The sequence below is a fragment of the Centrocercus urophasianus genome, unplaced genomic scaffold (assembly GCF_019232065.1).
Source record: "Centrocercus urophasianus isolate 14NV4802_14NV808 unplaced genomic scaffold, USGS_Curo_1.0 seq_19, whole genome shotgun sequence".
Lineage (NCBI taxonomy): Eukaryota > Metazoa > Chordata > Aves > Galliformes > Phasianidae > Centrocercus > Centrocercus urophasianus.
In genome coordinates this window covers 1,326,903-1,344,554 of record NW_024884744.1, presented here as the reverse complement: position 1 = coordinate 1,344,554, position 17,652 = coordinate 1,326,903, and the positions used below count along the sequence as shown (strand labels likewise).

General features: G+C 41.8%; 1 protein-coding gene across 1 annotated transcript in view; it reads right to left on the bottom strand.

Annotated features, from left to right (window-relative positions):
• RSRC1 (arginine and serine rich coiled-coil 1) overlaps positions 1 to 17,652 on the bottom strand; it is a 112,029-nt gene that overhangs the window by 66,794 nt on the left and 27,583 nt on the right. The window contains exon 4 of the mRNA XM_042820860.1: positions 16,064 to 16,234. Coding sequence (XP_042676794.1) covers positions 16,064 to 16,234 — 171 coding nt within the window. The remainder of the gene's footprint in view (positions 1 to 16,063; positions 16,235 to 17,652) is intronic.

Below are 17,652 nucleotides of genomic sequence, written 5' to 3'. Positions count from 1 at the left end.
ACAGGATAAGCTGCCTACTTAACTTTCTGTTCAGGCAAGATATTGGAAAGTTATGTGAACGTCTGCACAGAATCATTTTAAGTCATTAAAAACAGGTCAAAACGTTGTTCTTTCTCTCCTTCCTTCTATATACATACACACATACCCCCTTCCTCTGGTCATTGTGGCTTTTAGTCAGCAGGGATGGGTAACTGTCACACCAATACCAACAGCAGGAATAGAAACAGAAGAAACTGGAAGAATGGAATAAAGCAATTTAAAACAATCCCTGACCTTACACGCAACAGGGGAACAAGCTGTTAACTATGCATACTTTTTATACAAAACCAGACAGAAACGTAGCATAAGCAATACCCAGGATAAACAATAATCTTCATCAAGCACAGAAGATGGGTAAAATCCAACTGAGAAACAACTGCAAACTATGTCCAATACCTGCAATTTAACATGCGTTCTTTTTCTTGTACAACTGTTGCACAAACCAGTGCACAAGTTAACAGAACAACATCCAACCTTTACCCACAACGTGTCCTGGCACATATTGCCTGGTGCATTACAAAAGTGTTCTTACAGGCTTTCCTCCTGCCTCTTCCACGTGACATGCTTACGTCACCCATCACGACTACGGTAACAAGGAGGGCTGAAATTAGAGCTCTCCACAGCATCTTTACCCTAATAGAATGTCAGAGGATGCAGTCGTTGAATGAGAAAAAGCCAAGGGCTGAGAAATATCTGAGAATACTCTAGTAGCTCAGCACCAGGTAGATTTTCAAATTAAAACACAGACCCCAAAGCCACAGCCCAGGGAATTCGCTATCCCTCGAATGTGGAATTGATCTGAATGCAATTACTTTACTCCTTTAGCTCCGTTTGACTTTGAACTAAACATCAATTAGTCCACAAACATAATACTGCAAGATCTGTTAACTCCAATACTGACTCTTCCATAAAAGATCTGAAGCAAATTTATTGGCCTTCATTTAATAGCTTTCAGCAATCGCAAATATCACACACAAAAGCTCAACTTCATTTTCTGATGGTCACTTAAACCTTTAATTCTCATGATAAAACTCACTCAGTCTCAGTTTTTTAAAACCTCTAAATTAGCAAACAAGACACCACATAATCTATGCCATAAGCATAGGTCTCCTCTGAAAAGCTGGGACCTCGCAGTGCTTCAGCTGCGATACACGCCATTGAGCCACGGCCAATATAAGCTAATTTGAATAATCAATATGACAACCTTATTTTTCTAATGCAAACAGGATTGATACAGTAAGGTGTCTCACTGCCACATCACAGTCATGGCCTCTTTTAACCCCTAATTAGATTTAGGCGATTATCCCTGCTCTTCCTTACAAGTGTACAGCCCGGATAAGAGATGACAAAAGCTATCTGCCACTTACTCAGCCTTTGCAGACTGCAGGTTATCCAGGGAGATACAGGGTAAGATCAGCAAACAATTGTTATTCATATCATCTACAGTTTGAAGATAGTCACAGCTCTCCATACACGCTAAGTGAAAATAGCCCAGAGCATTAGGTAAATGCAAAACGCTTAAGAACATCAGCGTTACACAGATGGAAATTCAAGGTGATGTTGGGGAATTATGCTTAATTCAAACTGGTTATCACAAAGAAAACTATCTAGCGGCTACTTGCTTTTTCAGACAGGAAACACTGAGCTCTCAACAGATTTGTGCTCATTGTTTATGTGTGGGTGACGCTGAGTACTTTACATGGATATTTCTAAGAGTCAAACTTAGAAACAGCAATCCCAATAGAATTACATAGCTAAACAAAGTAGTAAAAGACAGAGAAGATCTATTACAGAAACGTAATCACATTTCATTTACAAGAACTCTTATCTCAAGCATTTAAACATAAAATTTAAACAGTTTTCCATTTTATTGTGCTCAGTATTTGAGCTAATAAGATATAAAAGTATAATCACGTTAGCGACATTTCTATTGCATTACATAGACACAGCCCTAGATTAAAGGCAGAGCAGGAAAAAGAAAGCATGATGCTGCACATAAAACCGAGCGCGTTTCTGCTGGCAGAAGTACCTCAGTACCACATGTGAAAGCCACCGTGCTAAAATCCGATCTCGTGTCCGCTAATGTCTATTCCCACATGAACTGAAAAAGTATTTCCATACATACCATGCATCTGTGAATGTGTTTAACAGGTTTCTTTAACCAGCAGGGCTTTTCCTCCATGCTAGGGTTTTACTCCTATTGCAGGCCACACAATGACAGATCTGGAAATAACGTTTATCCATGTCAGACGCAACCCTCCCATGGCTGGAGAGAATCTTCTGTTTTGTTTTTGATTACTGTATATAGTGCCACTGAACAACCCTCACCAACACTGCTTTATCAAGGTAAAGCAGCCTACAGCTCAGCATCCATCTCCCTTCTGTGGAGTTACCTCCCACTGAAGACTCAGCACCTCTCAGTTCCTGCTTCTCCCAAGCCCACGTGTGCGCTTAATGCTTCTGCTGCATGGCTTACCTTGGCTGCAGACATCTCACTTTCTTCAAAAAGCAATCATTAAGGGGTTTAACCATTCCTTCATGGGATGTTGGGCAACATGCTGTATATTCAAGTAGCCCTTGGAAAACACAGAGTCATCTAGGTCCATCTGACTGCTACTGCCAGCTCACAAACAAAGCTTGCAGAGCTCAAAAGGCTTGCCTAGAAATAACCAGCCACAGCAACGCACAAAGGGGGAAAGAGCAATAATGAAAGACAACCGTTGGGTTACTTTAACGTGAGAGAATCTTATTTCAATTTCATTCCATAAAATTCTCATCAACTTGCAGAAAAATTAAATGTTGCGTTCCCTATAAATGCTCTCCATGGGTTGGATTATAAAATAGTTATTGAGAATGGTTTGATACAGGAAAAAGAGTCAGCATGAATTGTTTCTACTTTCAAGCTTCGCATTGGATTGCTCTCACAGAAGTAATAACGTGGATTTCTTTTATAATAGAAGTACTGCTTACACAAGCATCAAGTTTTTCTGTACTGAAAACTGCAAGTTAAGGAAGGGAAAGAATGCAAAGAAACCCCAGTGGAAGCAGGGCTGCTCACTGCAGGAACTCTTCCACCTCCCATATAACTCAAGTGCTCCTGGAAGGATCCCCAAGGGAGGGTTGATGCCTGCTGCTCACTGAAGTCTACTGGACATCTCACATCACTTCTGAGTTACTACAGCCTAAGTGATATTAAAAAAAGCCCAACAACCTATTCATTAAAATAGAAAAAGAACAATGTTATTATGGAAACTAAGAAGGACAGAATGCAGCTTCCTGTTCCAGGTATTCTCTTCTACCTCCCTTCCCATGCCCAGCACAGGAAAGAAGTGCAAGCTGTTGCTTTGCTGCCAAACAGCATGAGCTCAAACACAGCAACGCAAGCTGAGATCTGTCAGTCCAGACCTGCACGTAATGGAAAAAGAAAAACCACTGAGAAAAGTTGATGGGAAGAGAAAAACACTTCCAAGTTCTCAACACGCTGCAACACGTAACTGTCAGCATAACCCTTCTGTGGTTTGGGTTTTTTTTGTTTTCTTTCTTCCCCCGTTTTAAGTTGTGCTTAAATTGGTAATTTATTGAAAACAAATGAGCAAAACCTTCAGTGTTTCCGATTACCAGCCATACAGCTATTTCTCTAGAGAAGATATCTATTTTATAACCTTTAAAGTTAATGGCAATAGCTTTCAACAAGCTCTGGGGCATAAGGTGTTTGGTTTTGTTCTTTTTTAAACAAATTACGCAGTGGATTTTCATCTTTTGTCCTCTTCTATACAAAGCGCATGTTGACCTTTTAAGCAAGATTTCATGTCTTCCACTACACATAAGCCCCCACCTTCTATTCCATCTTCATGCTCACAGAGCATCCCGACTTGCAGAGGCCCACCAGAAATTAATGACATGTAGAAAGCAATACTACAGCATTAGCTACAGTTTCACAAGGAGAAGGCAACAGAACAAAACAAGGATTCTTGCTGTGAAGAGCAACATCCAGATCTGTCATTTTGCTTGGCTTAATTAAAGACAATTGCTTTGACAATCCATACTATGAGTACAGGTAGCAGTCAACAACTACGTACTGCCAAAACGTAATTTTAGAAGGAGAGGATGGAAGAAGGAAATACAAAGGAAATCCAGGACATGAGAAACCCTTTCACTCCCGCCCTCCTCGAGGCTGAGCTTTGCAGTATTGGACGCATTCGTCAATCACACTCTGCTGAATGCTGTCCTATAAATACATTATGTGTATTTCTTTAATATTTTGTCAAAGCGCAGTGCCCACCTGACAAGAATCAATAGGAAAAATCCTTTTCTCTCTTTGATACAGCATGATGCCATTAAGCAGCCTTCAGAGATTCTGATCTGAGCAGCAAAGTCAGACCTTCCTGATCAATTCCTTAATCCATTTTGAGAAAAGAGACTGATCTTGCTTTTTCGATTTCTGTCCAGGAAACAATCATCATTCCCAACATAACTCACCGTTAAATGGGCCTTGTCTTACGAGAACTTCAGCAGCTGGAAGCAGATGAGGAGCAAGCCAGGATCCAGGAGAATCACCAGGACATCTAACGGGCTTCCTCTGGGCTTTCCATTTCTATCTTGGAAGTCACTGAAAGCATTTCCCAGCCTCGTCCTTCATGGATCTTTAAAGATGTTGCTTTTAACATTATAAATAATGCATACATTGGCACCAAAAATCAAAATGATTCCAAGAACTTTTTCCTCCAGAAAAATCTTCAGTTCTCCAGGTGGCTGTTAGGGCTGCCACAAAGCAAACTGGGAACAAACCAACATGAAGCTCAAGTACTGATGCCATACAAAAGCATGGCTGGAGATAACACACTCTCAGTGTTGGTGGGTCCTTCTGCCAAGCTGAAGATGTTTTATGCCAAGACCAGATCATAACAGAGATGAGCTGTTAAGAGCCTACGAACCTGTTACATTAAAAACATCTCTGACCAAAACCAGCTGGGAGTAGCTCAGCAGACCAGCTCAAGCAGGAGGCTTGGGTTGGGCAGTCTCCTCCACAGGTAGGCCTGAGAACATTCGCACTTCAGCAAGAAGTTCTTCTAACAAAGTGGTGTTAAAGGAGAGAAATGAGCCCTGCTCACACCCCTGGCAGCACCCAACCAACCTACCTCAAGCAGCTGCCCCACCAGCCCCAGGCTGTCCTGTATCCCAATGGAAGGCTGCATCGTAGCTGGCACCACCTGGGATCCATGCATGCATGCAACCCCTTCCAGCTTCCTAAGCTCGTGCAAACATGTCCAAACCTACTGCACGTTTGGCTTTTTAAAAAAGCAGAAGGTGATCTTCAACCATGCAAATACTAGTTTTAGTAAATCCATTACAGAATTTCATTACCAAAAACTGTCATATTTCATCTGTATGTATGTACTACAAAGCGAAATAAAGAAAATGTTTGCTGGACTTTTTTTCCCAGTTGCCTGTTGTTTGCTTGCTCAGAAGAAGCAGAGCATGTTTTGTTTGTTTTGTTTTACTTAAATAATTGCTGGGGACTCCTCTGCTTTAGTTCCACGATAGCAAGGCCCTGGCTATACGGTTAGGTGATTACTGTATCTCTGCAGTTCAGTATCTGCAGGGTGTCTGAATGCCACTAACTACTTAAACCCAGTAAAGAGATTACAGCTCACGCTAACTGGATTTTCACAGCTCCGTATCATTCAGTTTGGATTCCTCCTACACAGATTAAGAGAGTCCATTAAAACAACAGTCAGCTGCTCCCGAAGTGCAAGGTGCCTTGATATAAAAAGAGCCACATGTTTACATTCAGGGAGCATGTGAGTGTGTGTGTAAATGAAATACTCTTTCAGAAATAATTCTCTATTGAGGAATTATTCAATTTTAAAACCCAAGATAATGCAAATTATATAGTTATAAGAGGACAATCATGGTGGCTGGCAGTTTCAGAGACTGCATAGTTTTGAAAACAGCTTAAAGTAATGTGTGTCTTTGAAGATATAGCCTTCAAATGGATTCCAAAATCTACTTCTGTAAATACAAGGAACAGGCATGCCCTCATCGTACGTGAATTGGGCAGGGAAGCTAATTCAACAAGCATCTCTAACTGATAGAGCTATGAAGCCAGAACACAAAACCTACACTTTTGTACTTCCTACCACTACTAAGTTGATTTTCTTCTTTAAAAGTGTTTCGAAGCGCAGAAGTAACACAGCTTCACTTCACAGCAGGTCTTTTTGTGGTTCATGTAGGTACCCGGGCCACTAGACAAGGCAGGGGGGTTTTCCACATTTCTAAATTTAATTCTAATTAGAAAATAGGGTCCAATAGGGACAGGGCCCATCAATTCAAAGCACGCATAACAAATCTCACTCAGTGAATGCTTACTTCTTCCCAAGCACTTGCATTAAAAACAAAAGTACCACATTGTTGCTTACATTCTAGTCAGAGATAATTAACAGAATTGACACAAACCAAAGAGTTACTGTGGGTAAAAGCTATTTGCTTTCTGGACCTGGATGTTCAGTGACATCCATGCAACTGTGCCCACAGCTCACACGTGTGCTCCCTGCCTGGAGTCCATGCAGCATTTTAAGAGTTTGTTAGCGAAATGCAAAAAAACACCATGTGCTGCTGCCCCAGTATTGCAGCCACTAAATAAATGAGCATCCTTTTCAGATATAAAAGGGGACTTTTTAGCAATCAAAAAGAAAAACAAGTCCGCCACAGCCCAAATGACAATAGCAACAAATCCAGGTCAAAGGCGAGTGACCCCAGAACCACTCCAGGCATATGGGCAGCTCTTTCCTTTTCAGGGGGAAACATTCACTCTGCTTCCCATTAGCTTTTGCCTGGCTTCCTGTTGAGGAAGTTGTCCTCACTTGGCCTCTCAGTTCCTCCTAAGCTCCAACAAGTGCACACCTTCTGCCAGCAAACCCAACTCCAGCGCTTCTCAGGGCTCTGCAGGTCTGCAGGCACCACCTGCACCGTGCCCTGCAGCAGCTGGGTGGGAACAAAGCCAAATCACTTAATTCCTTCCAGCATAACGCCATACCTCTGAGAGGGCAAGTAATGAAACCTGCATGAGTAAAACTGATGTCAAGGTACCACCATGATTACCTGGGAAGCAACGACACCTTCAGTGAGCTGTGCATTTGGAGCCCTGGAACATCTCCAGCACGAGGATGAGGAGGAATAGGCCTCTGACACAATCTTGCACTGACTTCAAAGATTCTAGACAAGGTTTTGGCTTAAAAATAATCCTTACTTGTTATATTTTGAATCAAACTTACAAGTAAGCTATTTGTCCTTCAAACTTCAGCTGCAAAGCAAACATCACTGCACAATACAAGCTTCAGAAGGACTAAAATAAGGACTAAAAGACAGCCCAAATAATTAACAATAACTGATGAATTAAGACTGAGCACAGTGCAAATTAAACAAACGTTGTAGCACCCCGAACATCAATTTATATTTGTACATTTCTGCTACTTAATAAATGTATCTTGTCATGTGAAATTTTAAAGAAAAGGCCTTGGAGTGACAAAATCAGTCTCAGTGTGACAAAATCCCATTTGTAAGTGAATAGAGATGATTGAACACAAATACCTTAGGCCAACAACTACAGAGATTATGTTTTGGAAGCAGCATGTGCATAATTGGATCAGATAAACAGGAACACTTTGCAGATTTTGAGAGCCACCTCTTGTTGCAGCAGAGGGTATGGGAAGCGATAAGCTACCAGTGGCCCTTTGCATTGTCTGGCCTATTAACATAAATGCTGCACCCAGAGGAATTGGACCTGAATTGAGGCTGGGTAATTGCTGGATGTGTTAAACCCAAAGAAGTCGCAGGATCATTTTTCCCTACTTACATCATACACTGCAAAAGTGAAACGTGAATCAGGACTATCTTCCAAAAGCTGAATGTTGTGGGCGTATGTATTTAATGTGAATCTTACAGACAGAAAGTGATCACTCACCAATTAACGGAAATAGAAGCAGGCAGTGAACGTACAAGCTGTCCACTCACCAGCTTTCCATTGGCAAGACTGGAAAGACAGATTTAAAATAGAAGTGCTCCAAACCACAAATACATCATGGGAAGAACGAAATATTCCTTAATGCAAACAAACAACAGTGTTTTACTCTAAGGCAGTGCATTATTGGTTAAATATACCACCTTATCTTCCCATTTTTGCAAAAAAAAAAACAAAACAAAACAAACAAACAAAAAAAAGATTTATAATGTAAAGACTACCTAATAACTGCCAGCTTTTTCAACAACTGGTCTTAAATGCAAGAATTCACACTACAAATGGATCCATCCCAAACCTTCGTTTGTTAGAAAAGCATTTGCTTAGCAAATGACAACCCATTCCATTGTGACAGAAACATAAACAGTTGTTAAAACCAAGCAGAGTGAAAATGAAAAATAAATAAAGCATTCTCGCTTACTGTCAAAGCAACATTTCCCAGAGCAAACTCCAACTTCCAGCTGCATCTCCTTGCTTTTTAACAGCAGCGCCTTGCTGTTCCTCAGCACGCTGAGGGGATCTCTCCTCCCAATCAAACATTTACCCTTCGCCACTGGTGAAAGGCAACAAGATCTCTTTACAATGTCTCGTCTTTTTCAATAAATTTTGCATGAAAACATGTTACCCAAGCACAAAGTTGCCTGCTGTCACGTTGGAAGTATGATAAATGTTTAATGAAAACAACACCACACAGCTTGGTGTCAGACAACAGCTATCACACAGCCCCGCTTTGATCTGAACAGACACTTAAAAGGAGTTCTGAGCGTGCTTTGCACCACAGAACTCTATAACCTATATGCAAATAGGAGAAAATTACCATAAATGACTTCCTGCCGTACCGTGTGCGAAGAGGTGAGGAAAACATGGCAAGCTCCATGAGCATCTCAACACCGCCAAGCTCTGCGATACCCAACGTTCCTCACTTGCTCCTGACACCTCCTGCCAAGTCCTGCCAAGCTCAGCCCTGTGCTGCCAGTGCTCCGGGCCACAGCCAGCAAGAAGCATGAGAAGGAAGCCCCACAAGCACTGCTGAAGTACTGAGGGCACACAGCCATCACAGAGCATCCCGAGCGGGAAGGGATCCATAGGATCTCTGAGTCCATCTCAGCCAATGCCAGGATCTGCAGCTCTCCATTCAAGGGGCGCTGTGCATTTCAGACACGAATCTTCAGCTCCATAATGCTTCTCTGGGTAGTTAAGCAGTCGTCAGCCCATTAATGCAAAAACGTATCGATAGTCTAATAAGGAGCAGAAATTAAACGGGTGGTCGGCTTTGATTAATGGCACAACACTTCTTTTTTCATAACAACTGAAAAGCTGCTCTTAATTTATTCCATTAAAAATTGTCAAAAACACTTTAGAAAGTAATTCAGAATTCTCCTGCTGAGAAAGCTAAGGTGAAACCAATAAATCTAGCACAAGTTATTTGGAGCTAACAAGTTTCTTGTCCTCTGGTCCAACAATGAACAATGATCCTTATGAAAACCACACCTCAATCCCTTAAGAACTTAAGGTCTTAACCCAATGAAGACTCAAAACACCAAAATTCAACAGTGTGCTCACACAGGACACATGAAAGCATGTATGCAAGTTGCTTCAAAAAAAGTGAATCTAAAAAAAAGCAGAAGAGATGAAATGTAATGATTTAATTAGCAAAGCTGGTGGCAAGGCACCGCAGCAGTAGAAACACACATTTAAGCAAAGCACAACTATAAAAGAGCTTAAGACATCACTGGATTACCAGCATGCGAAAGTAGCTGGGGTGAGTCATGGTTACATTCAGAAAAATGCCAGTTTACCTTCACTTGAACTGATCTTCATGAGAGAAGTTGGAAAAAGACAGGTTCAAGGAGCACAAGCAGGAGGAAGCCAGCTGTCAAAGCAGCCACAAGAGGTTCACAGACTGCTGAAGCTGGAGCACCTCTGGGTCTGCTTGGGAAACCCAGGCTGTAGCCAGGCCTGTTTCAATCCTAGACCAGGAATAGCCTATTTGTTATAGGGCTACTAAAGATTTCCTACGTTTAATACTTCTTCAGTAAGGATACACATTAGGAACAGTTACATAACTGGTATATTTAACATACCCAAGAAAAAAGAAGCCTCATTGCACAAGTAAGACCAAAATTTTCCTGGTTAAGTAAGCCACCCTGCAACACTTAGGAAAACATTACAGCCTACAATGCATTTTTAAAAGGTCACTAATGTCCACAAGTCAGGATATAGTCTAGCTAACACTGTATTAGGAACTGAAAAACCACGGAATAAAGAGCAAAGCTTCCAAACTGGAGCACTGGATTAAGCTTTGAAGCTTCAGAAATATGGGAAGGTGGGATACAAAGCCCATTGAAATTAGTGAGAAATCAGAGAGATAATGCTATTTGGAGGGGAAGAGAGGGGATAGAAAGGGTTGCTCTATTTCTTTGGAGCAAATAATCACTGCTTCTCCATTAAATATTATTATTTCTTAAAACAAGTGACAAGTTATAATGCAGTAATGCTATAATCTGATGGAAAGTACAGCCATAGCAGCAGACTGGCACAAGTCTAGGCTGCAGCAAGTGAGAACAAGCCCCAGTGCAGCTGCTGTGGGCACAGAAACCGAGGAATAAAATCTTCCTACCATTGGAAGGCCTCAGGCAGGCAGGGATCTCCAGCAAGATACCTTTGCCTCCACTGCCAACCCTTAAATGAGGTTTTGGAAGGGTTGGCTCCTGGCTCTACGCCTTCCAGTCACTCAGGCACATTGCATGCACCTGAAATCCTCTGGGCTGGCCCTGCCTTCCCAACAGGTGCTCAATCACTGCTTCAAGACACGACTTAGCATTTCTGCTAAACAAGTGGAGGAAAACAGTGAAACAAAATGTGAGCCAGGTGCAGGATCAGTGAGGATGTACCTCATAGGCATGTATGCAAAAACCCATTTTGGAACCAACTGGTCGCCTGCTTCAGTCTTACCCAGGAGAACGTCAGGTTATAGGCACTAAGTACAACATATATATCACATTTTACGTCAGATGAGGCATGCTGAGATTGTTTTGTTTCAGGAAAAGAGCACACGAGTCTAGGCATACCTGGAGACATCAGCAGAATGGATCGGAGTGCTAAGGTCTGAACCACTCCCAGCTACAGTCTTCTGGGAGCTCAGGTAACACTGGTGGTGTTGGCTCATTCCTTTGACACACAGACACTGGTTTCCCACTCTTTATTCAGTAATTACATATATTACATATATACATATGTATATATATAGATAGATATACAGGGCAGCCAAGTGTAGGATCTGATCAACTACCTCGATAGAACAAAGAACACTGAAGTTTTGGCTTTGTTTGTTTTCATAAAAGTAAAATTTAATAAAAGAAACCCAGTGGACTAGAACTTACTGGTAAGTACTGGGCACCAGATGTCCAGTCTGCATCACAAAATTTTGCAGAGCTAACAGAAAATGGCCATGCATCACAGAACTGATTTAATCAGTTCCATTTTATTTATAACATCATAACACGCAGAAGAGGCGCTGGGTTCTGTAAAACTACAAAGGTGAGGGAACACCTCAGAACAGCACTTGTCACTGAAACTTCAGTGAGACCAGGAGAGCCACCAAGGCCTGTGTTAAGCACAAAGCACTGGCAGAGTTCTAGAATGCAGGAATGGCCCAGAGCAATAACGTGCATGATATCACTACTGCAGTCATGGGTTGTAACTAGAGAACAACATCGTTATTTCAAACAGAGAAACGTGATTTGAAACTTGGCCTATGAGACTGGATGAATAGAAAAGGCTGCAAGGCCAAGCCAGTGCTTTTGCTTCAGAAATGCTGGCAACGGTTACTCAGCAAAAGCCACACCATTTCTTGGTTTCTTTAATATCTTTCCAGGCAAAAGGAATACAGCTCAAACTACTACTATGGGATTAGGAGACAAAAGCAGACTGATTAGTTCAGAATACGTGAAAATGGAAGGAAAATGAACAGCATAGCAGCAGTCGGATGGCTGAACATTTGAGAACATTTCTTGCTGCCTGTTTATCTCCAGCTTTATTTTACACAGTCCTCACTGGAAATTAAATAATCCTGATGGAAAGATGGATCGTCTTGCTGTTTATGAATATTTAGGGTATGTTGGTGGAACGCTTTTTGAATATGCATTGCTTTAACTTGTAAGAAAGCACAAAATTATTTCCAAGCGTGATACACCTCTCTCAACCCCATCACTTTTTGTTTTTAGCCAAGTACTGTCTGATGCTGCACATGAGCTTCCCAACCTAAACTCAAAGCAGCTGTTACCACAATCTCTCCACAACGGCTGAACAAATAGCATATCCATTAAAACATTTCAGACTGTAAGAACAAAAGAGTTCACATGGTTTGCTCTGAAGGTAACAAAGCCGAACTCCAAAAAATAGCTGACACTCACCCAGCATGCACAAAGTTCAGTGCTCACCCTTATTTACTGAGTGCCCATTGAAACAGAGCACTGGAGGGACAACAACTGGTTTACAGTGGCAGATTCTCTTCTGCTCTGGAAATCTGCCCAGATCTTTCCTGTGAAGACAAGACTCGCTTTGGAAAAACCTAAGGTTGCCCTGATTTAAAAATAAAAGCCACAAGCCCTTCCCCTCCCATGTCTACAAACCTACACAATAAAGTGCTGGAAACAAGGTTATAATTAGCATTTACACGAGCCATGAACAAAGAAGAACATTATCTCCATAATTAGTGCAAAACCAACATTTTGACCCTCTACTTTAGAGAAACAATCAAGTCTCAAATATATGGCTGCTTATGCTGGATGATGTAGTGTAGAGAAGCCCAAGAACAAAGGAAAAAAAACCAATTTTGTGATTTCATCTCACGTATAAGGTAAGAAAGCACACAGCACAGTGACAGAGACACGTGCAAACATCCCAGCGTCCACAGGATGTGAAAGTACAGGGGGTACTGGAGGGGGAATGGCTGTTCATAAGGGTGGATAGTGATAGGACAAAGGAGGAATGGTTTTAAGCTGAGACAGGGGAGGTTTAGGTTGGATATTTGGACGAAGTTTTACACACAGAGGGCGGTGAGGCACTGGAACAGGTTGCCCAAGGAGGCTGTGGATGCCCCATCCCTGCAGGCATTCAAGGCCAGGCTGGATGTGGCTCTGGGCAGCCTGGGCTGCTGGTTGGTGACCTGCACACAGCAGGGGGTTGGAACTGATGAGCATCGTGGTCCTTTTCAACCCAGGCCATTCTATGATACTTCCTGAAAGCAGGTTTCTTCAATCACACCAAGTACCTTTGAAAACATTCAGATGTAAAAGACCTTCATAATATTTAAAGCAGCTATTTTTCCAGTCAATACATACCAAACACACATGAATTTAAATTGGAAACTATATCTGGTTCCTTTACATGGAGTACCTGCAGGAATCGATTCCAAATACAGAGGCCTATTTTTCCCCTCTAAAAAGAGTCCCCAGTTGCTGGAGTTTCTCGAAAAGCCCAAGTGAGCAGTCTTACAGAGCAGAATGTTGTACTGTTTGCTTGTCTGCCCCAGCACTGTGTCAGCAGGGCGAGCAGGGAGCTCCCAGGCCAGGCAGCCAGGTGTGGTGCTGCACGGAGCAGCAGCAGTCGCAGGACCTGGTAAGACAGCCCCAGAGGAGAGCTATATTAAGAGTCCTAATTCTAGCCATACCCATAAGGGGACATCTGACACCATTCCAAGACAAAAAACCTTGAATTATAACATATGCCCACAAAACAAAACAAAAGAAAACACAGAGGAAAGCCAACTCACTGCCTTTAGCTAACTAGAGCCAACTGTAGGACAGGTGAGCTTCCCTGGAAGCTCATCTCCTTCCTGCACTTTTCAGCCACATAGAAAATAAACACACGAATAAATGAGAAAGAAGAAGAAATCTCAGAGCTTGGGAAGCTTGAGAAAGTCTCCTACAAAAACAGAACTGTAATATTTCTGCAGTAACTGTAAATAGCAATTGACTCACAGAGCTCTGCGTTCTGTTTCTAAATATGTTGCTTTGCAAAACCTTTCAATGTGATACCAACTAAATCTTCAGAATGACAAACAAGGGAAAAAGCTCCTCAGATCCATATTGTCTGGATAGATACACTTTGATCACTATTTGATTCAGTTGATACACACACCCCTTCCCCTACCCCACCCCCAAAAAGTTTATTAAGTATAGATCACATCAATATCATCCTGGGTACATTTCATCTTGTAGCCTAATAATGCTCTGAGCAAGAAAACCCAATACAAAGCCCACTGGTCTGTCCCTGGACTCAGAGGAAGATGGTCTGATGTCATATAATGTTGCTATCATCAGCTCGTACTCTGTGTCCAACTACCCTGGACACATCCCAAACAGGGCATTTTGTATTCAAATGTAGCATAAGCAATTTTCTAAGTTATCAAAACACAAAGGTAAATTGTTTGCTTCCAACAAAATCGAGGCACTTCTGAGTTCTTCCTACTGTTATCTGATATTGATCCTTGCAATAAAAGGACCAAGTCGGGCAGTATGTTAATAAAGCTCTGCAATATACTGCAGCATGATTTAAGACGTGCTTCCACATAAAGTCCAGAAACCTCTCACACACCAAATGTATTTGTGCTCAGTATGGATTCCTTCTCCGTTCAGAGCCCTAGAACCTGCTTCATTAAAAAGCAATTTTGGATGCAACATGCAGGCCTCTCTTCAAGTCCTCCAGAAGTACCAGACACATTCAGACTCCAGGTAAACAGGTAACAAGCTTCAGACACACTGTAAGTATCTCAGAGGCTTCAAGACACGCTGAATCCTACTGACTGCTGACAGTAACTGCAACAGTGACTGATGGATGACAAAATCACAGAGGGGTTTGGGTCGGAAGGGACCTTAAATCCCCCCCAGCCCCACTCCTCCCGTGGGCAGGGACACCCCCACAGCCCCAGTCCCCAGCACTGCAGCAACTGGGCACCCCGCAGGGGCAGCAGTGCCAGGGCATCACTGCCTCAGAGTGACATCCCCACGTGGTGCAGTAAAATTAGGAAAGCAACCCTTGAAATGCATGGAAGACACCATCTTTGAAGCTCCCAGCAGTGTATGTGCTATAAATAAGAATAAAAATGTGCAAATAACTAATTTACATGAATACTTACATAAACAATAATATAACCCTGAGCAAGCAGAAATTATATGTGAGGGACTAAGTAACCAGCATTGCCACGCTGTAAAACCAAGCAGATAAATGCAAGCTGTCTCCATGAATGCTGGCAGAAGGTGCTGTTGTAGAAATTCCCTTTTAGTGCTGGTGGGAAAGCACCAAAGAGAGATTCAAGAAGGAGGTTCAATATAGCAGCCTTCCATCTTAAAGCCAATCGCATAAATAGAGAAAAAGATAAACATTCCACTAAAAGTTGTAGGAGATTGAGATGTATAACACAGAGGTAATTACATAAACTGCCTTCTCTGAAATCTGAGAAAACAAGATTAACAATCTAAGTCATTTCAAGTGAAAATTATGTTGACAGCATGTTTTGAAAGGCAGTCCATCATTCAACCATAGCAAGTATATACACTGAAACTACACTTGGAGCTCCAAATGAAGCCCAACAGAAATTTCTGTCAACACACAAGTGTCGGGGGGGTTGGGAGGGGGGGAACCCACCATGCAGTGAAAAGCACTTCCTCATAGGAAATAATCATCATACTCCAGTACTCTTCATTTTATAAACTTACGATTAGAATGCATCAGAAAAGGAGTTATAGTAATCTATCGAAGAAAAGCTATTCAGCATATTTGCAAAGCAAGGGAAGAAAGAATTGTAAATTGAACTGTTATTTTGTTCAAAGCGATGCCACACGCCAGAACTTTAAAATACTAAGAATTATATGTTTCAAAGGCTTCCCAACAATTTCCGTTATTTTTATGTAAGTAGCAAATATTTGACAAAATAAACTGAGGAAGACAGCACAAACGATTCCCTGCTGTTATCAGGGCTGCATTATTTGTCATCTCACTTACCCCAGCTTCGTGCCACACATCTCCTTCTCTTTGCCTTTGCCTTTCTCCTTCACTTTTTCTTTCTCTCTGCCTTTACGCCGCTCTCTTTCACGAGACCCACTGTGAGTCCTCCTGTGACTGGATCTTTCACTGCTCCGACTATAGGAACGCTGCCGAGGTCTCGAGCGCGATCTACACAAAATCCACAACATCAAAGTTTAGCAATCGCACATTTTTGGGACTCTCTACACATTAGATTTGTTATCTTGTCCAACTATTTGGAACACACATCCAAATCATTTAGTGATTTAGATCCTTAAGTAAAACCCTGCCAAGTTCTCAAAAGTGAGTAAGAAAGCATTGTTTCCACTCTAAAGGAAGAATGTGAAATAAATTAAACCACAACAGACAGTACTAATGCATGAACAAAGCAATTAGGTCTTAACAATGCAGTCTTGAAGGCTGTTGGAGAAAGAAAGCATGAAAAACAGTGAATTTTTACACAATAATGATCTTAGCAAATAATCAAAGAAGTTAAGGAGGCTAATAAGTTCCTGTACTTAAATATTAAGTACTTTATTACTAATACCAATGTTCCAACAAAAGCAAAAACAGCAGTGGCATTTACAGTTCCCTGGCTTTAGCCTTCTGCTGACACACACGTAGTTTTTAATATCAAATCTCAGTCTGAAACACATTCTGCTGAGCATCTATGCATAGGCCAACCCTACAGTCCAGTACAGCAGGGAAGTGCATACAGGTGCAGGGGTTTGTGCTCACAGAGCCCTCTGTTCTTGACTTCAAGTTCTCCAGTGGCTCCAGGATCCCCTGTGCTCAATCACCTTACCCAGTCCTGCACTGTTACTGATATAATTGAATGAAAAAAGATCAAGTACTATCAGGACACAACTGTCTCTACATGTATCCAAGAGAACCTTTCATGATCCCCAATTTTCTTGATTTATAATTTATCATCAATCAGTACATCTCTGCTGACGGTACATGAGCAGCTAAACACAATGCACATTTAGGAGAACAGCAACACAAGTTCCCACTAGTTCCCAGTACAACACCATAAAGGTTCTCATGGCACCTCATTGAAAAGTTTCATTAAGTACCAAGAGGGCTGGGGGACAGGGAAGGGCATTTCATAAACCTGGATGAGAATTATTTAGCACCTTTCGGACTCCAAAGGCCTTTAAAAGCAAAATCACATACAAGAGATCACTCAACTTTAAAAGCAACAACTGTTTAATAAAACTCAACAATAGAATAAGCAAAAGAAAATACTACCTCCAGATGAAGCTATAAATCAAACCGAGGAAGAATGCTGTTATTGAGTCTGGAATGTGTCCAGCGCGCTGGGGTTAACGTACCTAGCCTTGCCATCGTGCCTTTCAGACTAGCACCAGGGGTCAGAACCTCCGTTTTAGGTTTCATTCAGCAGATGGCATCCCTCGCAACACTATATCTTCTATTATTGGTCACAGTATTAGCACTTACACAATAGATCAAATTACCACTTAAGTAAGTGGGACATTTCCCATCTCAGGATGGATTTTTATTATGTCGCCACAAATTCCAGAATTCTGTTCTCATCTAAGTAAAAC